General features: G+C 47.4%; 1 protein-coding gene across 2 annotated transcripts in view; it reads left to right on the plus strand.

Moving 5' to 3' along the window:
• The window catches only part of LOC146185999 (uncharacterized), a 46,075-nt gene extending 20,344 nt beyond the window's left edge, over positions 1-25,731 (plus strand). For both annotated transcript variants that reach the window (XM_084606942.1, XM_084606941.1), the window contains exons 5-8: positions 9,771-9,786; positions 15,009-15,133; positions 16,723-17,001; positions 25,429-25,731. In XM_084606942.1, coding sequence (XP_084463068.1) covers positions 9,771-9,786; positions 15,009-15,133; positions 16,723-17,001; positions 25,429-25,656 — 648 coding nt within the window. In that variant the 3' untranslated portion in view covers positions 25,657-25,731. The remainder of the gene's footprint in view (positions 1-9,770; positions 9,787-15,008; positions 15,134-16,722; positions 17,002-25,428) is intronic.
• The last annotated feature ends 397 nt before the right edge of the window (positions 25,732-26,128 follow it).

Below are 26,128 nucleotides of genomic sequence, written 5' to 3' on the forward strand. Positions count from 1 at the left end.
GTGCTTCTTTTGTTCTCTGTTGACTAACGCACGCGGTGACATTGTCAATTTAAGCTAATGTCGACGCAGTCCCCCGGCCAAGGGCGCTCCCCTTGGTCGGCTTCCCTCCTGACCGATGATCTGCCCTTGGAAGCTTTTCAGAGCTCCGGTGTCCGCAACATCCCTGTGGCACTCGTACCTAAGGATGGGGGCACCATTAAAATGAACAACCCGGAAGCTGTTCGAGCTGCCCTTCAGGAAATCACTTCCTTCTACGAAGGAATAGCCGAGGTGCGCCAATTTGGTCGCGGCGGGATTCTTTGCCGTTCGCCAGAACTATCATGCATAAAGGACCTGCTAAAATGCTCCTCTTTCGCCTCTCATCAGGTAAACAGTTTTATCCCTTCACACCTGGCTTGCACAAGAGGTCTAGTCCGAGGTGTAGATTTCTCATTAAGTCCACAAGAAACCCTTGACCTTTCCGCGGCAGGCGTTGTTGCGGTCTATCGCTGTAGCCGGGAGGTAAATAATGTTCGTGTGCCGACAGAATCGGTTATTGCTACATTTGCAGGCACAGTCTGTCCATCGGAGATTAAAGCGTGGCCTTTAATATTCAGAGTAGATCAACTACCGTCAAAGCCTCTGCAGTGCAACAACTGTTGGCGTTATGGCCATACTGCAGGCGGTTGCAAATCCACTTTGCGGTGTTGCAAATGCGGTGAAGCACATAAAACACACTTATGCTCTGATCAAATTGTCAAATGTTGTCTTTACGGCGGACTTCACTCAGCAAGTTCGTTAGAATGTCCCTCTAGAGCGTATGAAATGAAAATTCTGGAGATTATTGACCGCAAACGTTGCTCGAGGCGTGAGGCAATTCAGGAAATTAAAGACAGAGCTCATGGGTATGCAGGTGTGTCGGCCCGTTCCGGAACACCATTTGATTCCACGATGTCTAAAACCATAATAACTGCTATGGAAGCAACTATGACCAAAATGGTGGATAGGATTGTGACATTAGTCACAGAATGCATATCCAATGTTCTAGCAGCTCAAAATTCTCAGACTGTGCAAACTGCTATGGTTTCTCCTACGGCACCTGGACATTCACTATCAGTGCAGCACTCATTAGCTGCAAGGTCTTGTTCGCAAAACGAGTCTCTTTCCGCATCACCTATGCAAAATTCCAACAAGTCAGACGAGTCTCATAATGCAGATATGGAAGAGACAGATACGCGAATTCTAAAACGCAGTGGATCCCCGTGGTCAAACCCGTCATCACCTCGCCCACAAGCAAAATCAAAATAGCAACAGCTAGGCTCTAAACCAAAGGAAAACATTTTGGGGCAGGCTGTTGCTGCTGTCCAGATTACATAACCATAGGAAAGTTAAAAGTTCTTCAGTGGAACTGTAGATCTCCTCTTTCAGCTACTACAGATTTAGTTTATCTTTCTTTAAAACATAATCCAGTAATAATCGTTTTACAAGAAACTTGGCTTACAACTGAAAAACATTTTCACTTACAAAATTATCGATCATTCCGACAAGATCGCCAGTCGAGAGGTGGTGGGTTACTAATTCTAGTTTCTTCAAAATTTTGTCATAGGGCTAAGATTTCTTTTTAATATTCTAGTTTAGATTCAGAATTATTGGCTCTAGATTTTGAAATTCCAGGGTTCAGCCCGTTTGCATTAGCGAATGTTTATTTCCCTCATGGTGTTCAGGACACCAGATCTCTAGACCACCTACTAGTTAATTGTCAAAATTCGGTTGTTTTGGCTGGAGATTTTAATTCGCACCATGTATCGTGGGGTTACAAGACGGATCCCTGCGGCAAGCGTCTGTAGGATTGGCTTTCAGACAATAACCTTCACTGCATGAATTCTGGCTTACCAACTTTTATACGTGCTCACAGTCAATCTGTGATAGATTTAACTTTTTCCAGCACTAGTGTTTCTATACTAAATTGGTCGACAATTGATGGTGGCACCTCTAGCGACCATATACCTATTATTTTTGAGGTTAACTGCCGCTTAACTCTGCCGACATCTCAGTTGAGATCATACGTAAATTATAACCAGTTTCACTCATTTTTGATTTCGTCTCTTGAGTCAGTGGTTGAGTCTACGGAAGAGTTAAAATCGCAAACATTATGCCAGGCTATTGCATCCTGTCGTAAGAAGTGTGAATTCTTAATACGTGCATCTAAAGTCAATGCATCAACAAAATGGTGGAATGCAGATTGTTCGCGCGATTATAGAAGAAGAAAGGCTGCATGGAAGAAGCTCCTTCACAACCAGTGCCCCAAAAATTGGCATGATTATAAATTTTTTGCAGCTGCATTTAAACGCACAGTCGCACAAGCGAAAAATAATTATGATAATGAGTATTTCAATTACCTTTCACAATCTAATAACCGACGTGTACTTTTCAGGTTTTTAAAATCGCGGAAAAAGATTCCTGTCTCAGAAAATTTACCCTCATGTGTTTCGATTCCTAAAGAAGCTCTTAGAACAGTAGAAACCATCGCTAAAGGTTTAGAAAAGCGTTTTTTGTCAACACTTCCGAAATACCTTATGTTTGTAGGCCCAGTATATACGGTTAAGGATGTTCCTAAAATTACTTTTTCTCAGCTTTCTTCGATTGTAATGACGTTGCCAACTGCTGCGCCTGGCCCTGACGGAGTAACGTCAAAAATGTTAAAAATCCTCTTTGAAGTGTCTCCAAATTCCTTGTTAGAATTGGTAAATTACTCAATTATTCATTCTTGGATACCTGGTGACTGGAAACTAGCCAAAGTGATTCCTTTACGGAAGCACAATGGTGGTGGCTATACTTTGGAAAATATCAGACCAATATCTTTAACATCAAACTTGGTAAAATTAATTGAAAGGGTCGTACTCAAGCGGGTTACTGAGTTTGTCGAGCAAAAACATATTCTTAGTCCCTGCCAAATCGGATTTCGAGCAAAATTTTCAATATGGAATGCACATACCGACCTTGAGAGTCGAATTCTTCTTGCGCGGCGCAAAAAAATGCGTGCTGCATTGGTGACTCTAGATATAGAGAAGGCTTATGATAGTGTAGAGCCCCGAATTTTATTGCACAGATTAGAATCGCTATGTTTTCCACAATACTTAATTGATTGGATATCTACATTCCTACAAAACAGACAATTTTACTGTTCATTGAATGGAGTGCATTCTGGCAAATATCAACAAACCAGAGGTGTCCCTCAAGGGGCAGTTCTTTCGCCCGTGCTCTTTAACATTTTAATGAGTTCAATTCCCATCAGGAGGTTCGCACGTATGTCTATGCGGATGACATCGCATTCTTTACAGCTGCACCTGACATTCAATCCCTCAACAGGCGCCTGCAATCGTACCTAAGCTCCCTTCAAAATTGGTTAGGTGACTTAAGATTTAAATAAATGTTAAAAAGTGCGCGTTCCTTGTTTTCCAAATTCAGGATCCGGTAACTCTTGCTCTAACGTTTAAGCAGGAAATGATTCCTCAAGTTAAGTCTGAAATATCTAGGGGTGATTTACGATGACCATCTGGAATGGAGGGATCACATTGAACATGTTGCAGCGAAGGGGGCACGTGCTGTGGGTATGTTGCGCAGGTTAAGCAATCCAAGGTCTGGGATGCGGCGAGACGCACTTTTAATGATTTATGTTATGTATGTCCGCCCAATTATAGAATTTGGATCTGTGTTATTTTCTGGTTCACCTGCTTACAAAATTCGTCCGCTTGTTCTTTTAGAGCGGGAAGCGCTTAGATTATGCCTTGGGCTCCCCAAATTCGTGGCTAATAATGTATTATACCTTGAAGCACGAATACCACCGTTGTTAACTAGATTACAATTCTTGACTGTTCAGACGTATCTGAAAATATATGAATCACAATTCCACCGCTCCATATCAATTTTTTGTTGCGAGCCAGACTCCTTTTTTGGAATCAGATGGCCTCGGTTTCATACCCCGCAGGTAATTCTAGTGCAAAATCTGTTACAACCTTTGCACGTAGTCCTTTCTAACATCCTTCCAACAAAAGTAAGTGCATCGTCGGTTCAAATTGTTTATGATGACATTTTCCCAAATCATGCAAAACACTTAGCACCTCACATTTTAAATGGATTATTAGAAGATCATTTACAAAGTCTTCCCGTTAGCATAACGGTAGCAACGGATGCTTCTCAATTTAATGAAAAAGCCGGCGTTGGAATATACTGTCCGCTTTTAGACTGGAATTTTTCAGTCCGTCTTCCGGATTTTACTCCAATTTTCCAGGCGGAGTTGCTGGCGGTGGTGCTTGCTCTGCGCAAACTAGACCCAACATACTCAACAGTGGCTGTAATTACAGACTCTTATTCTTTGTGCTTGTCGCTTTCTTCGAATATGGACTCGCCAATTTTAAACACCTTTCTCTCATTGCTCCCCTCACATTTGAGCCTCATACATATAGTGTGGGTACCAGGACACAGCAATGTGACAGCCAATGAGGTTGCAGACAGGCTAGCCAAAGATTCTCTGAACGGCCCTGTATTGCCCATCCTCCCGGCAACAGCGTACATAACAGCAGCACGATTTCGGCGGCGTGCCTTATTAAGCACGCAGTCTGGATCTATTTTATCCTCGGATGACTACCTGCACCTCAAGTATTCCTGGAATAGGAAATCATGTCAATCAAGGCAGACTGAGGTCTCTCTAACCAGGCTACGCTGTCGTATTCCGCCCCTAAATTTCTATATGCACAGGTCTGGTTTGGCGCTTTCTCCTGTCTGCGCATTCTGCGGGGAACCGGAAACAATAGACCATTTCTTGATATTTTGCCGCCGTTTTACCATGATGAGAAAGCGGTACTCAGAGAAGCCGTTACAACAACTGGGTCTTAATTTGAGCAGCCAAATTTTATTATCGTTCGGTGCCAGCATGCTTGGGTACAGCCACAGGTATGTTTTCAACGCCATTCAAAAGTTCTTAATAGAAAAAAAACGTCTACCTGGCTAATATGCTTTGAAGTTTTAATCTGTACATATAAATCTTACTATTCTCCTACTGCGTGCGTTAGTATTTATTCTTACATATTTTGGTTTATCATATTTACATTTCCTTTCCTATTCCCTAGCAATTATATATTTTTTTCCGATGTAGTTATACATCTCAAAATCTAATATCTCTGCACCCCAATTCTTGGCCGATCCCCCTGTGTGGGTATGTGCCATCACATTAGAGGAGAACAACAACAACAAGCGCACTAACCACTGCTGTGTGCTTAAGGGGCGGTGACCACATTATTCACTGTTCAGTCAGGCACCTTAAAAGCAACGCTGTCGAAACGGGCACTCCGTTCTAGAACGGATGCGAAGAACCATGTACTACGAGCTTCGCAGAGATTGGGAGGCCTGTCTGTCGGCAACTACGTGAGTTGTGCGGTGAGTGCCACATGAGGCCATGGCTTCAGCGCAGCAGAGCTGGCCTACGGACAATCGCTGAGATCTCCCCTCAAAATGGTAAGAGAGGCTTGGAAGGGTACTGGCGCCGACGAAATCGGCAACCGTGGTAGACTATGTGTTAAGCTTGTTCGAAAGGCTGAAACTTTGTAGGGTGCTTGAATACCTTTTTCTAGTTCTAGATCCCTGCTGGGGAATCCACAGCGTCTCAATCGCCCAATGAACACTGATCCGCTTCTTTTGGCTCCGCCGAGCTGATTTGGCTCTTCCCAACTGTCCCATCAACTCATCACACACAAGCGCGCGCACACACGCACCTCTTGCAGGAAAGCGCTTTTACAGGCGCACTAACCACTACTTAGTTCGAAAGGGGCGGCAAGCACATTATTCATAGTTCAGTCAGGCACCCTCAAAGCAACAGCGTCGGAACGTGACAGCCCGTTCTTAAAACGGGTGCTCATCGCGCGTGTGCTCTGTCCCCTGGTTGCATGTTCAGTTTAGTTTTGTTTCTTAGTACAGTACCATGAATAAAACCATTCGAGAGTGCACTTAGTATGTGAGACGGTGACGGGGTCCCTCTAGTTCGAGAGAGCCATGCAGCAGGTAACGCGAACCCAAGAGCTGTTCTATTCGACCAGGTGGCAGCCATGATCAATGCCGTTGGGGCAGAGTGTACAACTCGCCACAGAATGTTCTTGTCTTGGAAAAACATGCTATAGCTCACTTACTCATGTGCTCTGCGGCAAAGCCAACAACAACCAAAACGTGTCACTGAATGAAATCATCTCCGCGAGTTGTCTTTTATTTTGTTTCGTATGAGCTTCAGCCCCTGAGAAAGGAAACGAAATATTCTTTATACGCATTCGCTTTTATTCGCGACATTATTTCTTCAATTCCCTTTATTCAGCATGATTGAAGTCCTTGCAGTCTGGGAAAGAAACGGCCGCGCTTGGCTGATGTACCTATGTACATTCTGCCACCCAGTGGCGTTCGATTCACCTGTTGAAGGCTTTTGCAACGCGCATTGTCGACAAACTAAACGCCGAATATATTGTCTTCTGTACGCACCGTAGCAGCTCACAGCGTTGGTATGCCAGGAATTCTAAACGCGGGCTAAATTCTCTTCATTTTTCATTAAAGAGTTTCTCGCTCTTTTTTGACCCTTTGGTGTATGACAGTTACAACCAAAGGCAAGTACGGCTATAACGAACCAACATATATAACGAATAAATCGCGGGGTCCCTTCGACTTCGCTGCAACAAAGTTCAACTGTAATAATAATTGTAGTCATTAACATTATAGTACTAAGTCATTATAGTGTTAAGAATAACCATAATATCCCATTCCTCTTTCCTGACAGAAATCGCATCGTAACACACGCACTTGGCCAGCGTGCAACTGAGTGACACCAAAGGATCGCACAGGAGGATTTTATTACCATTCGCTTTGAATCGGGGCCTTCGCTACTGAAATCTGATCAAGTAAAAACAAAAATCGTGAGCGCCTTTCCTTGGTTCACCTGGGAGATGTAATCGGCTTGTAGCTGTATTCAGTAGTTTTTGGTCGCACTCCACTCTGACCAAAAGCGCCTTTATTCACCTACAAGCAAAAGCTTCATCAACTGTGACCGCTGTGCAAGTTAAATTCCCGCAGAGAAGGTGTCGTTGCGACTACTGTTAAAGAATAAAACCAAAATTGGCACCCAGCTTTTTGTGCGACCGGAAAAATGGCAGCTTCAGATGAGGAGGAATCTAAGCGGTATTTCTAACGACGTCTTTGAATCGTGGTGTTTGACTGCAGAGCTCTATATAGATATGTTCTACCACGGCCGGTCTCGAGGGAGAGAGCGCTTCTCTTCTCTTACGGCCTCTCCAATGGGGTCTGTTTGCACCGCCCGCCGCGCCTCGGTGGGGTCGCCACCGCCCCTCTGCTGCTCCTCCGCTACAGCCGTTCACGCGCAAGGGAAACGCGCGCTCGCTTTTAGCTTCGCCCGCGTCAGTTGCAACCGGCAGGTCCTGACATTTCGCCACTTATGGTTTATACAAAGCCCGTCATTAACATCGAACATTTATCGTGTACGAGGAATAAAATACAGTCAACAATCCGCCCACGCACGCGCTCCTTCGTCAGTGCGGCCGTGCACGGTCGAATGAAGCTTCGGGTACACTTCAACATTTTTTTCCTCCAAGTTTTGTACAAAAATAAATTTATCAGGCTATGCAATCTGCCTTTGAATGTTTTAAGCAGGTGTAGTGCGACCTGACATGAGTGCATGGAGATTCTGTCAACCGCTACCGTTTTTGTTTAGATAAGAAGAGGCACTGCCAAAAATTCATGGCGCGTCTCAGATTCAGAGTAAATAACAAAAATTTACTCATATATAAAAATTTCACTTGTCTAGTGGAGTGGGCTGTTCTAGCTTCGTTCAAAACATATCAGTCGGTTGAAAGACCTAAGATGTATATGTAGTCTCGCGACTACTTTTAATCAAGGAAATGGGCATAAACAGTTTAACGAAATCGAAAAGAGCGGCAAACAATAAAAAAAATTGTCCTTCAAAGTTACACATTGCACTATATATACATTCATCAATTCATCAAAATGCGACCTGCGTCTAGAAAATCTTCCTGCACAGCTTGTGCACATAAGGAGTTGGCCTCTCGGTCTTCTCTGTCACTTTCCTGGTATAACTAATTGAGAAGAAGAATTCTGAGAAATTTTTTAAATATCAAAGAAGCTCGGGCAACTCAGTGTTGAATTTTGAAAAGCTGACTGAATCAGGATATCTTAAGTACTTCGAGAGCATGTGTAGTAGGTGCATGGCAGCTTTTTCGAAAAGCAAAATTGTCCAATAGGGCAACAAGCTCTGGTTTCGGATAATGCAGTCCACTAGAACATTGTCCTCGTAGAAGAGCGTACTACATGGGGCTGCTTCTTTCGCTAGTTTCAAGAAGAATAGCGCAAGCCTCACACCCGAAGTTGATTAACTAAACGATATATCCAGCGACGTAAGGTGAACCGGAATATGTGACAGTGGGAAATGTGATGGTAGGAGATGCCATCACTTCCTTCAGTGCCTTGATTTTGCTCTCAGATGAAACGTCCGTCTTGACAATGTAGTCATATGTAGTCATGTGCCGCTAGCTGTTACGGCCCTCGCATCTGGCATATGTCGTTCCAATTCCGCACATCAACCTTACTTTCCCGGAGAGAGCCTCAATGGCTCACTATATAAGGGTTGAAATGAGCCTTCAGTGAGAGTGTCCTTCTTTAACGCTTTAGAAGTTTCTTGAATACTTTCGATATAGCAGGTAAACTCATTTGTAAGTCACTGCATCGAGTATCACTTTCATCATTTATTGGCCTTTTTTTACCACTTCGAGCACAAGTGGTGCCATTGATAATAACAATTTTTTGTTTTCATAATAAGCCTAATATGTAAAAATTTCATTAAAACAATGTTTATTTGCAAAATTAAAATAATGTTTATAATATCGCACATTGCCTAGTATATGAATTGTAATAACATTTAAAACTCAACCCTAATGCGTTACTTTGACTGTTATACTAATACTTTATATCATGCAAGCATTTTGCATTTTGCAATTTACATTACATTTTTATGACTTATAAAAGGGGAATTGCGCTAAAAAAGACACAGACGTCCTCTTCTCGTCTGCGTCTTTTTTAGCGCAATTCCCCTTTTTTAAGTATGTATGACCGACTAGCCCAACAACGTGCTCTCTTACATTTTTATGAAATTATTTTCATCTTCGGTGCTACATGAATGGTTTCGCATCTAGCGCTGAAAGACGGTTTTGCTGTTGCAGACGAGTTGCTGCCATGTTAGCCTTGAAGAAGCTTCGATGTGATCACTGCTCATTCAGTTTTCTTTTTGTTCCTATTCTTGTACAGGATTGGGAAAAATTTGGATTAAAATGGACAGAAGTAGCTACCGCGCCGCGATATATGCCACGCTTGTCGAACGTTTGCTGAACGACAGTGTTTTTTATATGCGTTCACGTGTGGTACGTTGACGACATGCCGCTGCAGCATCTACCTTCTGTGCTCTTTAATTTCGGGGCTGCACTCACCACGAAACTCGCGAGCGACAACGCGAAACCAGGCAAAAACCACCCGCCGCCGCTGAAGCAAACGCGGAGCGAACAGTGAGCAGGTCGCGCCTCTTGCGGTGGCGGAGAGCGTAACTCAAGGAGAAAAGTTCCCATTGTTCCCGCGGCGATTGAGAAGGCCGTAAGAAAGAGCGCGCGCCCTCTCCCTCGAGACCGGCCGTGGTTCTACTTTGACTTGTATGAGTGCGTTTGCTTTTCTTGCAGACTCCTGGCGCTCCTGAGGGTGTCGTGACGCTGGGGCTACGTCGACCCGGCCTTCACTTGGTAGCGTGCAGAGACTCGGGGTTGAAGAAGGACTGAATCTTCGAAGTTGGTAAAATATGTACAAGCAGGTTTACTGGCACTTTGAGAAAACGTATTTACAAGATTATTTACACGAAAAAGAAGGGTACATCAGCAAAATGGTAAGCGTTAAGAGTTCATAGCGAGAAGCGACTGGATGAGCCGTTTACCCAGGGCCCAGAGCGACATTTCGTGCCCTGCAGCGTCCTTAAAAACCCCCTATGTCCAGCCCCTCTCTGAAGATGCTGACCAACCAAATCCAGGGCACGCCCCTCAGGTATCGGCATCCAATCGAACACATCACTGCACTGATGGTCTGAAGCACTGACTGGTCCGGCATTCATTCGTTGGGCGTGATCACTTGTTGGCGGGAAAAGCTTGGGAACGGCGAGGAGAGGAGGTACATTTCTATTCTTCAGCAAAGAAACCACAGGCTGGTTCTGACAAGGGGTTTTACTTCTCAGAAACCCGAGTGCACGTGGCGCCGCATAGGGCTCCCAACATGGTCCCTTTTCGACAATTGCAAATCTTTCCTGCATTCCCGGGAAATCACTTAATGGCCGTATGAGTCATGCTCCTTTCTTGTCCTGCACGTCAGCGGACATGTCACTCTGTCGTCTCCTTTGGATAGGAGGCATTCATCACTGGAGGATAGTACTTCTCGACTGGAAGGGTGAACAAAAGAAAGAAAGCACTTCCTGCTATTTCCCGCAGGGGGACGTTTCTTTGTGTTTTTCCAGACGTTCTCTTGACAAGGTCAATTTGGCATTTGCAGGTTGTCCACAAAGCAAAACATGCTTACAAAACAGGATTCCTGGAAACAGGCTCACTTAGAGCCATTGGACCATCACCACATATTCACAAAACTTATCCATGCCCACAGGCGAACAATAGAGCGCGCAATTGCGGATGCTTGGTCGTAACAGCCTCCTCCCCCGCCAGAAGAGTCTCGGAGGGCAGCAGTCCCAGCTGCTGCATGAAGAGACGAATTAATGGCCTGCACGTGAACGCTTGAAGCTCGCTGTTGCTTGTCGCGTTGTCTTGATTGTTGTAGGCCAAATTGCTCGAGCTGTCTGAAACTCAACCACATGTCGAAGCAAGCACTCGGCTCCCGTCTGAAGAGACCAGGTCAAAAGAAAACTGCCATTGTTGTTCGAGAAAAGCCCACTCTCAAGACGTTCAGGACCCACGTATTCCTAGAAAACCAAACGTGCTGCTTTACATAGTCACACATATACAAGCGCACGAAAAAAAAAAAAAACCTGATTATCAATTTGGATACATGGTGAGGAACATCTCGGACCGCTTAGAAAGAGCGGCTAAGCGCGTCCGCATTCCCATTTAACTTCCCCTTTTTGTATCTTATTTCAAAATTGTACTGCTGTAAAATCAAGCTCCACCTAAGAAGGCGACTGTTCTTCGATGTCGCAGTTTGCAGCCAAGCCAGGGGACAATGGTCCGTCTCTACGGTGAATTTGGCCCCTCCAAGATAGCACTGCAATTTTTGAATGGCCCATACAATGCAAGCGCACTCTTTCTCTGACGCGCAATAAGCCCTCTCTCTAGAACTCAGTTTTCTGCTCAAGTAGAGCACGGGGTGCTCATTACCGTCGTCATCTCTCTGGCAGAGAACAGCACCTAGCCCTCGATCACTGGCATCACACTGGACCGTGAATTCTCGGTCATAGTCTGGAGCTCGCAATACCGGACGGCTAATCAGCACAGCCTTCAGGTTTACGAAGGAGGCTTCCTTTTGTTCGTCCCAGACTACATTTGTCGGTTCTGTCTTGCGGAGAGCGTCGGTCAGAGGGCTAGCCAAAGCTGAATAGTTAGGGATGTAGTGATTGTAGTACCCAGTCAGACCCAGGAATGCTCGAATTTCCGTCTTCGTGCTCGGCCGCGGGTAGTCTGCTACCGCAGAAATCTTAATCTCGCTGGGTTTCCTGAAACCTTGACCTACATTGTGACCCAAGTAGTCCACGGTCGCCCTTGCCAGGCAACATTTCTCGGCCTTTACGGTTAGTCCAGCTTGACGCAAAAGGCTCAGTACAGCTCTTAGATGTACCATATGGTCCGCCCATGAGTCGGAAAAAACCGCAATGTCGTCTAAATAAGGCACCGCGAATGTTTCACACCCCTTTAAAATCCTATCCATGAGTCGGGAAAAACAAAATGGAGCATTTTTGAGCCCGAAACTCATCATTGTTGGCTGGTAGCTGCCCGTCGGAGTGACGAAAGCCGCGTATCTGCTGGCGCGTTCAGTGAGCGGTACTTGCCAGTATCCTCGAGTAAGGTCCAGCGTAGTCACATATGCCGCTCTACTGACCTGTTCTACTCTCTCCTCAATATTCGGAATAGGATACACTTGATCCCTGGTGAGAGAATTTAGCTTTCGGTAGTCTACCACAGGCCTAGGGTCTTTACCTGGAGCTTCTACTAAGATCATAGGCGAAGCATAATCGCTTTCCGAGGGTTTTATTACTCCCAATTCCAGCATGCGAGTTACTTCCCTATCCAGAATTTCTCTTTGCCTTGGAGAAAATCGGTAGCACCTTGATCGCACTGGCACGTCTGAAGTCAGCTCAATATCGTGCTCAGTAAAATCAGTTCTGCCTGGCCTGTCCACGAAGCAGGCCTCAAACTCTGTTATTATCTCGCCCAGATCGGACAGCTGGGATTTCTTTAGTTCTCCTCTCTGCTCCGTCTTTTTGAGAAGCTCCTGAGCGTTGCTTCCTTTTCCGCTGAGGCAAATCAAGTTGTCCCCCATCTCCTCGGGAAGGTTTAACGTTAGATTTACCACGGCTTCCCTCTGCACATAAGGCTTCATAAGATTGCAATGATAAATGCGCACTTCTTTACGCCTACCGGGGAATTTCACTTCGTAGTTAGTGTTAGAAAGCTTTGCAACGACTTCATCAGGTCCTTCCCACTGTACTTCGAGCTTATTCTTGGGATCATTGGCTTGCTCCATAGCTAAGTCCTCTCGGGTTCCACTTAGAAGTCTCGTGAGATTACTAGAGACTGGCGGCAAGAGGTTACTCTCAAGAACGTCCTCATTCCGCGTCTCATCAAGCTCACTTTCAAGTTGACTTATCTGAGATGCCTCGCTCTCAAAGTTTTCTGACCCGCTATCTTCCGCATCGACCACTGTCTTAACTGCCGTTTCCTCCGCTGTGGAATTTTCTGGTATGAGCAGTGTAGCTAGTTCTCGCGCCTTTGAACGTGTTAAGGCCTGCACATCTCTGTCTCCGAAAATCAGAAGGCAAGCTTTGACCTTCTCGTAGTTGTCCGCGTCCTCCTTGTTTAGCCGCGCGACAACCTCCGCTGCCTCGCAGGGCAGAACCGTCAATAATCTCTGAGACCACGTGTCTCGCTGGAAGGACAGTTCTTCGCAAGTTCGCTCAAAGTTACCCAGATACAGACCGATATCCCCTGATATCACATATGGCTGCATGTACTTTGACATCTTGAAATCTGCCTCCTTGTTGAGAAGAGGTACCGCTAGCTGGGGACAATTGCCCGACCTCTTGCTCAACTCTACTTCTAATTTCCGGAGCTCAATTTCTAGCTCCCGCTTTTTTGCTTCTCTCTCAATTTCACGCTCCCGCCTCTTTTCCTCTTTTTCTCGCTCTTTCTGCTGTATGAGCTGCTCCTCCTTTTTTTGTTCGATGAGGTTCCATGCTTCACTGAGCTCCTCATCATCGGCTCCCAGATCAGTGATTGCCTTTATAATCAAGGGTTTTCGTGCCAAACCACTTGTATCAATTCCCAATTCCTCACACAATAGCAACAGGTCCGGTTTCTGCAGCTTTTGTAGGTCCATGATCGCTCCGAGTGTCGGCTACTTCCAAAACAACAGTGCAAACTACCAAACCTAAAGGCGTTTCAACACTTTTTACCAGTTCTAAAATCTAACCCTGTTCTAGAACCTGGTCCACATCAGAAGAAAAGCCAAGCACTCACCCACACATGCGATCGATGTTCCAAGCTGCTTTCTTGTTGGCCGATTGTTGCGCCTGCTTGTTGCTTGAGATGCCACCTCCGATCACCAGATGTTGTGGCTTGTAGCTTCAGATCCACCTCCAATCACCAGATGTTGTGGCTTGTAGATTCAGATCCCAACGCTGGTCACCAGTCGTTGTTCTTGTAGATTCAGATCCCACCGCTGATCACCAGTTGTCGTGACGCTGGGGCTACGTCGACCCGGCCTTCACTTGGTAGCGTGCAGAGACTCGGGGTTGAAGAAGGACTGAATCTTCGAAGTTGGTAAAATATGTACAAGCAGGTTTACTGGCACTTTGAGAAAACGTATTTACAAGATTATTTACACGAAAAAGAAGGGTACATCAGCAAAATGGTAAGCGTTAAGAGTTCATAGCGAGAAGCGACTGGATGAGCCGTTTACCCAGGGCCCAGAGCGACATTTCGTGCCCTGCAGCGTCCTTAAAAACCCCCTATGTCCAGCCCCTCTCTGAAGATGCTGACCAACCAAATCCAGGGCACGCCCCTCAGGTATCGGCATCCAATCGAACACATCACTGCACTGATGGTCTGAAGCACTGACTGGTCCGGCATTCATTCGTTGGGCGTGATCACTTGTTGGCGGGAAAAGCTTGGGAACGGCGAGGAGAGGAGGTACATTTCTATTCTTCAGCAAAGAAACCACAGGCTGGTTCTGACAAGGGGTTTTACTTCTCAGAAACCCGAGTGCACGTGGCGCCGCATAGGGCTCCCAACATGGTCCCTTTTCGACAATTGCAAATCTTTCCTGCATTCCCGGGAAATCACTTAATGGCCGTATGAGTCATGCTCCTTTCTTGTCCTGCACGTCAGCGGACATGTCACTCTGTCGTCTCCTTTGGATAGGAGGCATTCATCACTGGAGGATAGTACTTCTCGACTGGAAGGGTGAACAAAAGAAAGAAAGCACTTCCTGCTATTTCCCGCAGGGGGACGTTTCTTTGTGTTTTTCCAGACGTTCTCTTGACAAGGTCAATTTGGCATTTGCAGGTTGTCCACAAAGCAAAACATGCTTACAAAACAGGATTCCTGGAAACAGGCTCACTTAGAGCCATTGGACCATCACCACATATTCACAAAACTTATCCATGCCCACAGGCGAACAATAGAGCGCGCAATTGCGGATGCTTGGTCGTAACAAGGGCAACGGGGCCAAGAAGAAAAAGGGAAAGAACGAACCTAAGGACTCGAACGCTGAAATCAAGGAACTGCGGAAACTGTTGAATGCTGCGCGGAAGGAAATAGCCGAGCTGAAATTGACTCAGGTACAGAGAAACAATGAGAGGAAGAAATACTGCTATACGCTCTTTGTTACCCGTTGTTACTGCAAAACGGAGGCAAAGGCAAGCGTGTTTGGGATATTCCTAGGCTCGGCGGATTCTTATGATTTTGCTGCAACCAATGAACGTCATACGTTGTGAGAACTTCTATTTACAATAACGTCTTCTGTGAGGGCTACAAGTCATAGTCTCATTCTTGTATGCATTGGGCAGACCTTTTGATCATGACTCTATGCGAGAGGATAGTAAAAGTGCTGTTCACTCCCCGACCCGAAATATTAAATTGAACAATAAACCTGGTACCCTACGACTCCAGTCAATGGTGAGGCGGCTGGGGGTAAGGGGTTACTTACCCATCACTGGATAATGCCGTTCCCTGAAAAACAGCATGAATCGCGCCTGTAGTCAACAAGTATCACCGAAGGCAGAGATGTGATGGTCTGTTTCTGCGGGTATAAACGTTTGCTCACGCTGCATTCCTGCCGAACCTGTGGACGTAAAGACTCTTACCGTGACAAAACGCGGAAGAATTTCCCCAGCTTAAGTAATGCTTGTGAACTAGGAGAGCGACTTTCGAATTCTTGGCAGAAATGCCGCTTGGCTTCAACGTTCAGTAGAGAAAATGTGGATTCTGCTCTGGTACACTCAGGTTTTAGGCAAGAAACTGACGGCTTGCGGTCGAATTCACTGCCGTTGCCACACCTTAACTGTCACGCGATGGATGACAAGCCGCTTTAGTGGTATGTGACACTTTATTTCCGATATTAGAAAAACAGCGTGCTACAGCAAGACGGAAGCAAGCAAAGAATCAGGGTACGGTAATAGCACCAGTGCTGGCTGTGTACTGTTTATCAGGCCAGCTAGGACCCGAGTCTAGATAATGTAAAAAACGGCGACACGACAAGCCTCAAAGGAAGCGTTGCGCGGTGTCGCTTGAGTGTTTTCGTATACTATCGTGCTCAGTATAATACTCGTAACGCCCAGAGCGCGGCCGCAGTGCAAAAGCACGGTGCAGTCGACAAGCGGAGTGTGTGAAAACGAAGGAAAACAATTTTGCTCTTCGTCAGCGTTCTCCCCCGCGTCGTCTGCTCTTGGCGGTATAAAAGGGTTCCGTACAATTAAATCATTATGACATCACCGGCGCCTGCGTGACGATGTCTGTGTGACAACGCCAGGTGCTTGGCGCAATTGTGCTTGTTTACTGTTATGGGTGTTTATCATGCCCGCCTCTTGCGCCCGAGATGTAGCAAGCTTGGGGGCAGGGCAGCTTGCTTTTTCCGCTCGGCACGATATCGGCGCGCCATGAACGATTCATGCGGTCAAGGCTTTATGCATTCCGACTGCTTTGAGCAGACGATCCGGAAGATGCAGCTGACTGCCAGAACAGCGGAACCTTTTCCACTTCGTTTCAAGCGTGCCGCTTGCGACACCACCGCGTGTCCGGAAAGCATTGCGGGCACAAGCTCGCTGATTGCAACTCATATTGAGCGCGATAGTATATACTTGCCTGAAGGGGGTAGTAGGGAGAGGGGACGTACCTGTTTGCTTAGCTAATTTTATCGCTCCCTTCTAAGAGTATCCAAGAAAGGAAGACGGCGGCGCTGCTGCGTCGTACGGGGCCGTCGTACGTCTGGTGCCTGGAGCCGTACCGCCAGCTTCGACTGCATGCGGCAACGCACCGTGACGACTGCCTGAGCGAGCCCATCTTTTTCGGACTTCCCGGGTGCAAGTTTCGACTGCAAGCCAACTTGTACGGCGTCGCGGGCGGTGCCGGCACGCACCTGGCGTTCTTTGTTCAATTCAAGGTTGCCGACGTGGCACGGCTGGGCAGCTGCTGTATCAAGAAAACCAGGGTGAGATGGGTGAACACTGATCTTAATTGTAGCTGGTTGGTTTTATTGCAGGAAACGCTTATTTAATGAACTTTCCCAGAAATATATATATATATTATTCTGAGGCATGCAAAAGCAAAGAAAAATAAAGAGCCTCTGCCCGTGCCACAAAGTATAACGGGCCAGAAATATAGAGTGTAGTTATGTGCTATGTCAAGACTGATGTTGCGTCCAAGTGCTGCTTAAAAAAACATTGTGAATTGTAGGCCTGAGATATAACGCCCCTTATGTAATACCCCTCTGCGGTTTTTAAGGTAAATAAATGAAATTAAGCTGTAGGCAGGATATCGGGCACTGCCGAAAATCCGCCAGTCTATGGTTCAACTAGCTGCAAATTCTGGCTCCAGGTCAATCTCGACGGCGCAGAATTCAGGACTTGAGAGTATTGTTGGGTAGGGCCCAGTGGTAAAGATCTCGTGCGAAGCCCTTAGTCCTGGCTTGGACTTGTGATCGCTATCTGATAGCAAAGCCACCCGCATCCGGATTCTCTGAACACACAAACGACGAGAGCGTTATATTTATGAATCGTGAAAGCAGTTCGAAACAGCGTTCACGCCCATGACATCTACCAGCGGCTCCTGTAGGTTGCAACGCGAATGCAACTCTGCTACAAAATGTATACAGCGAAGTATTCAGCACACTAATATAGCTCACAGAACGACTAGTCACAGCTAGCCTTTATCGCTGAACAGTAACTATGCTTTTATTAAATATGATCTCATGTCGCCTTGTAATGGACCAAAAGTGCATAATTCTGTTATCTCCACAATAGAGTGCCCAACGTCCGGTTTAGACTGCGGGCTCGTGTGGCAATCTCTTACGTGAAGCTTGTATACAGCTGACAGGCTTGGTCGAAAAGGCTTCGTCGTCAACGTACCGTGATCCTAATTCAGAAATACGGTGTTAAAAAATACGAACTTGATTTCCTATCAAAATTGACACAACTGCTCAATGTGCATAGTTAAAGGCGGTGCCATAGCATTTTGCTACCCATTTGCTTTTGCTAGTCAAGTTGGGGGCTAGATTATACGTTGAGGTGAGAAGTGCGACAGATACTGCGCCTTCCTCTCATAAACTAAAATTATAAATGCCCCGCAGTGATGGCACAGTGGTTAAGATGCCTGACTACTGATCCCGAGTGCCTGGGTGCGTAGCCAACCGCGACCACTGTTTTTCGATGGAAGCGAAACGCAAGTCCATCCATGTGATGTGCGAGATGTCAGTGCACGTGAAACATCCCCAGGCAGTCGAAATTTCTCTTTCTTTCTTTCTTTCCTTCTTTCTTTGAATCCTGCCTTCCTCCCTTCCCTTACAGCACGCGTCAGGTGTCCGCGGTGTTGTGACAGATACTGCGTCATACTATACTGCGTCTTTTGTTGCCTATAAGCCAAGTTGCAATTTTTTAAACAACAATATAAAAGTAATTGCGAAATGAAAAGGAGGTTTAAAGACGCTATCGCGTCTACTCCTAAGGGGGAGCTTGGGCGGCCCCTTAAATTTTAAACTGTGAGTGACGCTGAATACCACCTCAGAATTCAACCTAAAAGGATTATAAACACATCAAAGAGGCTAATTATTTACGTTTTGTTAATTGTGTGTTAAAAGAAAAGCAGGAAAATGTAGCTCTGCTTTCGATGACTGGTTCGTCTGACAGCATTTGTCACTTAACAGCACCTAAAATGCAGCCCAAAAAGTCATAATTCACAACAGATGGTAACTGTCATCGATCGGTGATGCTAAAATATTAAAACTGAGAGAGAATTTGTCTTGGACGAGGATGTTAAAACCTGTGCTTACGTGTTGCAAAGCATAGCATCAACCCATTGCTTAGATAAATGACATGAATGAGCGTTCTTTTTTTTTTTTTTGAGCTCGTATTTTCGTAAACTTTTTCTTATCACCTTCCAAGTTGTGCTGCTTAACCTAAAATGTAAATGCGACTGTCAGAGAGGTGGACCACTGAGACCACTGAGCGCCGAGCCTGACGCTAGGCATCGAAGAAGTCACACAGCGTTTGCTGTTAATTTTTACTGGTTTTCTGTATTTAGTTCTGTTCCTTTTTTCTTTCTCTTTGCTTTTTTTCTTAGTATTTATTTCTTCAGGTGCGTCGTTTTTGTCCACTCGTTGTAAAGACACTAGTTATATATTATATCATCATTATGTAGAGACATCGGCCAGATCCGACCTGCGAGTCTAGCAGCGCTTTTGAACTAAAAGGGAAGATACATGCTGCCTTCCCTCGAAAAGAACATGTCAAAGTTGTAGCTTCCCGCTTGAAACTGTCGCATGATGGTATGGTGTATCCATCGAACACGACACTATACTAATGTGAAGCGACAAAAAATCCAAACACAGGCACAAATCACCTGCTTGCAAAATTTCGAGAGACGAGGGTAGAACCTCGTTCCCCTACTGCTTACCGGCCTGGAAATTAGATAAAGAGATAAAAAGAATAAGAACTTCGAAAACTTAAATAAAGAAAAAAGATTTTTATGGACGATATGAAGAATATAATAACTGAATCAATTTACCAGCGTCTGAGAACTTTAACTCATCTCCCCGCACCCTGGTTAGTTCGGAGAACGGTGAATGAGGGGACATAAAACGCCGGTGCAAGTTTGATAAGCATTCTATATAATTTCTTGGGCGCCACATCGAGAATGAGTGCTTCTGCCTAAAAATTCCGTATCCTCGCAGTTTTTCAAACACATCGTCTTCAAACATGCAGTTCTGAGTTGGTTTTAAGGCATATTGAAACGGTGCTGCGCTTTTGTGCCGCCTTGACTGGCTGTTGGTGTTCTTCGGTGCCAGAGTGCCAGAGCGCCTTCTCTGTAACGTTACGTTACAAATCTGGTGGAGGTATAGCCAGGTATCGATCCAGTCCTGCATAATCAACCTGTCAATACGGAGCTTACCCCCGTACATCAACGCCTCGGCCGCCGCCTACGTGGAGAGCCCCCTGAATTCGGACCCCTTCCGGCCGCTACCAGGACGACGCACCCTCAGACGGCCGTAGAACCTGCTGCAATGACATCTGAGAGCAGGCTTCCCACCCACATTCTGTGTCATCAGCCGCGAACACCCCCCTCTTTTCATGGCGACGTGCTCGAGGACGCCGAGGACTGGCTTGAGAACTACGAGCGAGTTGCTCGTTACAACGGGTGGACTGATGAGCGTAAGCTCCACAACGTGTTCTTCGCTCTTGAAGAGTCTGCACGGACATGGTTTGAAAACCATGAGGCTTCCTTCCCATCCTGGGCAGCCTTCTGTCGTGATTTCAAAGCCACGTTTCCTAGCGCCGACCGCCGGGAGCGAGCGGAAGCTGCGCTACACTCGCGCATTCAGCGCCAGAACGAGAGCGTGCGTATGTTCTTTGAGGACATGACACGCCTTTTCAACCGTGCAGACCCACAAATGTCAGAAGATAAGAAGCTGCGTCACCTGATGCGGGGCGTTAAACAAGAACTTTTCGCGGGACTGGTGCGCAGTCCACCACGCACAGGGGCGGAGTTTCTCAGCGAGGCAGCGACCATGGAGACAACGCTGCAACACCGAGCCCGTCAGTACAACCGTGACGTGAACATCATTAGGTCCGACGCACCCCCTGTACATGTCGGCAGTGACATGGACTCACTACGCAATCTCATCCGTTCTGTCGTGCGGGAGGAACTGCAAGCGCTCCGGATGCCTTGCAACACAGCATCTTTTCCTTCATTGGCTGAAGTCGTCCGGGACGAGGTGCGTATGGCAGCTCAGCAAGTTGCTGACGTTGTTCCCCAGCAGCGCGTTCCTCACCAGACGTTTGACGCGAGGCCCACCTACGCGTCCGTCCTGAGTAAGGCTCCCCCGCCAGACCATAGTATCAACGCCGCAGCTCCAGCAATGGAGCCGCAGGGTCCCCGCATGGAGCACCCCGCATGGAGCCGCATGCAGCCTCGCTACTCCCCTCCGGCAATCTACCAGCCACTCCGTAGAAGTCAAGTATGGCAGTCCCGGGATCGTCGGCCCCTGTGCTATCATTGCGGTGAAGCCAGTCACCTATACCGGGCATGCCCGTACCGCCGCGTCAACATGCGGGGTTTCGCCTCGGAGGGCCTCTACCCTCGGAATGCAGAACGGCCTACTGAGATTGCAAGCGACCTTGCAGCGCGACAGTACCCCGTCACATCCGGTTACCAAGAGCGTCGGTCTACGTCCCCGACGAGCAACCGTTCCACAAGTCCCCACTCTTCCCTACGCCGCTCTCCCAGCCCTGGCCGGGAAAACTAATACCAGCGGCCTTCGGAGGCAGGGTCGCTGATGTCGGGAAATGTGAAGATCCTCCGTCATCGTCAGGCCGACCCGACGAGATTTCACTTGTGTCAGGTAGCGACAGCATCCGGCATACTACCTCCGATTTGTGTGTAACGATTGATGGAGTGGATATCACCGCGTTACTCGACACTGGTGCCGATTATTCTGTAATGAGCCGTGGTCTCGCCCGAGAATTGAAGAAAGTTTTGACAAACTGGTCCGGCCCGAAAATTCGTACGGCGGGAAGTCACTTGATTGAACCTGCAGGCAAGTGCACAGCGCGGGTCGGCATCCGTGGTTTTGTGTATGTCGGAGAATTTATCGTGCTTCCTGAGTGTTCGAAAGACTTGATCCTTGGTCTAGACTTCCTGCAGACCAACGGCGCTGTCATTGACCTGAAAGAAGCGCGTGTTTCTTTTTCGACGAAACGAGCCGTGGCGCGCATTGAAAACGAAGATCCGGATCTGAACGTTTTGCGTATAGTCGACGATGACGTGAGGGTTCCGGCACGTTCTAGTGTGCTGGTTGTTGTAAAGCATGATTTGTTCCACGATTACGAGGGCATCGCCGATGGGCACCTTCCGCTACTCCTCGAGAAGGAATTAGCCGTTGCTCGAGGACTCGTACAACTCCAGAACAGTTGTGCTACTGTCCTCCTGACAAATTTTGCTAAGGAGATGCGGCATCTCGCCAAGGACACGGCTGTTGCCGTTCTTCACGATGTTACTGCCTTACCTCAATTATGCACCGCCGGAACGAACCCTAAAGAAGAGGCCGCACCTTGTCATGCTCTGCAAACCGTTAAAATTAGCTCCGACTTGAGGCCCGATCAAAGGAATCTTCTCTCGGCTCTTCTGAGCGATTTCGCAGACTGCTTCGCCACAGGCTCGAAGGTCGGTCGTACTCCTGTCGCCAAGCACCGCATCATCACCGATGAGACCACGTTACCGGTATGCCAGCGCCCGTACCGGGTTTCTCCTAAGGAACGTGACGCCATTAAAACGCAAGTGGATGAAATGCTTGCGGACGACGTGATCCAGCCTTCGACGAGCCCATGGGCGTCGCCAGTGGTCCTTGTCAAAAAGAAAGATGGCACCTTGAGATTCTGTGTCGATTACCGAAAGTTAAATAACGTGACCAAAAAGGACGTCTATCCGCTGCCCAGGATTGATGATGCCCTCGACCGACTACGCGATGCCAGGTACTTCTCCTCATTAGACCTCAAAAGCGGATACTGGCAAATCGAAGTGGATCAGAGAGACAGAGAGAAGACTGCATTTGTGACGCCCGACGGCCTATACGAGTTTAAGGTGCTTCCGTTTGGTCTTTGCTCTGCGCCGGCCACGTTCCAACGTATGATGGACACGGTTTTATCAGGTCTCAAGTGGCAGTCGTGCTTGGTGTACTTAGATGATGTTGTTATTTTCTCGCCTACTTTCGAGCAACACTTGGACAGGTTGCGCATCGTGCTTCAAGCACTCAAAGGCGCGCAACTAACGATCAAGCCTGAGAAATGCCACTTTGCTTTCAAAGAACTACGCTTCCTCGGCCATGTTGTCAGTGCACAGGGCGTTCTCCCTGATCCCGAGAAGACTACCGCAGTGTCAAATTTTCCACGTCCCACCGACAAAAAGGCACTTCGACGATTTCTAGGTCTTTGTTCGTACTATCGACGCTTCGTCAAAGATTTTTCTAAGATAGCTGAACCACTGACAGCACTAACCAGAGATGACATACCCTTCCTGTGGGGAGACGATCAAGAGCAAGCCTTCCAGGAGCTTAGAAGCCGGCTACACAAACCCCCAATTCTCGCCCATTTCGATGAAGACGCCGCAACAGACGTACATACTGATGCCAGCAACGTTGGCCTCGGCGCGGTACTCATTCAGTGGCAAGGCGGAATAGAACGGGTTATCGCCTGAGCCGAACACTCTCACGATCAGAGGCGAACTATTCGACAACGGAGAAGGAGTGCCTTGCGGTAATCTGGGCCATCAGCAAGTTTCGACCATATTTGTATGGACGACCCTTCCGTATTGTCAGCGACCATCATTCCTTGTGCTGGCTGGCAAGCCTTAAAGACCCGTCTGGACGCTTAGCTCGTTGGAGCCTCCGTCTTCAAGAGTATGACGTCACTGTTGTGTATAAGTCGGGACATAAACACCAAGATGCTGATTGCTTGTCACGCGCGCCATTGGACTCCACTGCAGTGGAAAACGCCGACGATTTTCCCTTTATTGGGGCCATTACCCAATCCCATATGGCTGACCTTCAACGCAAGGACCCGGAACTGGCGCCGCTCATCGATTATCTGGAAGGACGCGGTGGTAGAGTACCGCTTGTTTTTCGTCGTGGCTTGCAGTCATACGCTTTACGAAGTGGAGTTCTCTACAAGCGCAATTTTGAAAGATCCAAAGAGACATTTCTACTCGTAGTGCCTACGCACCTACGGCCTGACATCTTAAGCGCTTGTCACGACGAACCGTCCTCCGGCCACTTGGGAGTTAGTCGTACGCTTGCAAGAATTCGGGAGAAATACTATTGGCCGAAATTATTACCTTCAGTGCGATCTTACGTAAAAACCTGCCGTGACTGTCAACGCCGAAAGACTCCACCCGTGAAACCAGCTGGATTTCTTCAGCCGATCGCTCCACCGAAAACTCCTTTCCAACAAGTGGGGATGGATCTTCTTGGTCCTTTCCCGAAGTCAAGTAATGGAAAGCGTTGGATTGTTGTCGCGACAGACTACTTGACCCGATATGCTGAGACCGCGTCGCTCACAAATGGAACTGCCACCGAAGTCGCAGAGTTTTTTGTCCACGACATCGTGTTGCGTCATGGCGCTCCGGCTGTTATCATTACCGATCGCGGGGCAGCTTTTACGGCCCGCCTAACTAAGGCTGTACTGAACCTTACACACACTAGTCATAGACGGGCCACGGCATACCACCCGCAAACTAATGGCTTGGTGGAACGGCTAAACAGAACTCTGGCCACATGCTGTCTATGTACGTGGATATAGAGCATAAGACCTGGGATCAAATCCTCCCATATGCCACGTTCGCATATAATACGGCACTTCAGGAGACGACGCGGCTCACACCCTTCGAGCTTGTGTTCGGCCGTCGAGTGACCACTCCACTGGATACAATGCTGCCCGTATACACCGACGACGAAGATGAGCTTGACCTGGACATCGCTAGTTTTACCCAGCGTGCGGAAGAAGCACGGCAGCTGGCAAGGCAGCGCATATACCTACAACAGCAACTAGACGCTGATCGTTACAACAAGGGACGGCGCTTCGCTACCTACGAGCCTGGAGACTATGTCTGGATTTGGACGCCCGTTCGTCATCGTGGGCTGTCTGAAAAATTGCTGCGCCGGTACTTCGGCCCATATCGTGTCCTCCGCCGCCTCAGCGACGTTACTTACGAAGTTGAATCCGCGACCCAAGATCCCTCAAGCCGCAGACGACGCAAGTTCACTGATGTTGTACACGTCGTCCGGATGAAACCCTACCACGATCGCCCCGCTGACTATTCTTGAGACTGATGGTCAGCTCATCGCATCAAGCAGCATTTGCAGCATCGAGGCGATGCTGCCAAAAAGGGGGGCAATGAAACGGTGCTGCGCTTTTGTGCCGCCTTGACTGGCTGTTGGTGTTCTTCGGTGCCAGAGTGCCAGAGCGCCTTCTCTGTAACGTTACGTTACAATATATAGTTACAAGTGGTTTCGCACATTGTAGTTAGAAGTGTAACAATAATGGCTGATATGTAGAAACAATAGACATCGGCGCTCACTGCTGATTTTCTTTTGTCTCTTTTCTCAAGCAGGCAACCTCTAATGTTGTGAGGTCTGCTGCCCGCCGTATCTCTTGCTATTCTTGCGCCCCGCCTCCTGTATCGTTCGCCATAGAGCCAGACCGAATAGTAGTCTGGCAACTGGGGTCCTAAGACTGTGCTCATGTGTCAAATCCAGTGCGTGTTTGTTATGCGTATAGAAATTCGATGTAATCCGATGAACATAAAACATTTCGCTGTTCATACTCTACATATGTGTATCTCCAATGTCTGCAAATATTGTGCTGGTGTGCAGTGTCTGATGCGGGTGGCCTCGCAGCGTGAGGGAGTGGACCACCTGGACCACACGTTCGAGTTCTGCGCCTCAGGTGAGGACCGGCGGCGCAACTCGGGCAGGCCTCTGTACATGTGGAACACGCTGTTCGGCCGTGAGAAATTTATTCGCTTCGAAGACCTCGAGGACAAGCGCACGGGATACGTCGTCGACGATCTGCTCATTCTCGAGTTCCACGTCATCGATTGATGCTTTTGCCATCATCCCCAGCAAGAAAAAACAAACAAACAAAAAATAAACGAAACAAATTCCATCCATCCAGCACTGCTGCGGGATTCTGCTTCTCGGTTCATCTGCACTAATGCAAGAAACATTTAGTTCTCGAATAAGGTTGCGATACTCATGCGCACGCAGGGAATGCTGCCCCATTATATGCGCACAGAATTCAATTTTCGCGAAGGCATATCCGGCATCCTGAATATTGCGTCTCGGCTTTCGTCCTCATGTAGCAGCGCATCTTATTTCACTATTCTTGTATACCGTCAAATAACTGAAGGCGGTAAGCTCGTATCTGCAATCACGCGCGTACTAAGAGAGTGCACTGCTTCTGTCAGTTTATAGCTCAGTCACGTGCAATTTATGCTGACGGGCTTGTTCAGAGTTTGTATGCACAGAAAATCTTGGATGTAGTCTGATGACGCACTATGAGCCTAACCTGCTT

Source organism: Amblyomma maculatum, chromosome 6 (genome assembly GCF_055883805.1).
Source record: "Amblyomma maculatum isolate TAMU_Amacu chromosome 6, ASM5588380v1, whole genome shotgun sequence".
NCBI lineage: Eukaryota > Metazoa > Arthropoda > Arachnida > Ixodida > Ixodidae > Amblyomma > Amblyomma maculatum.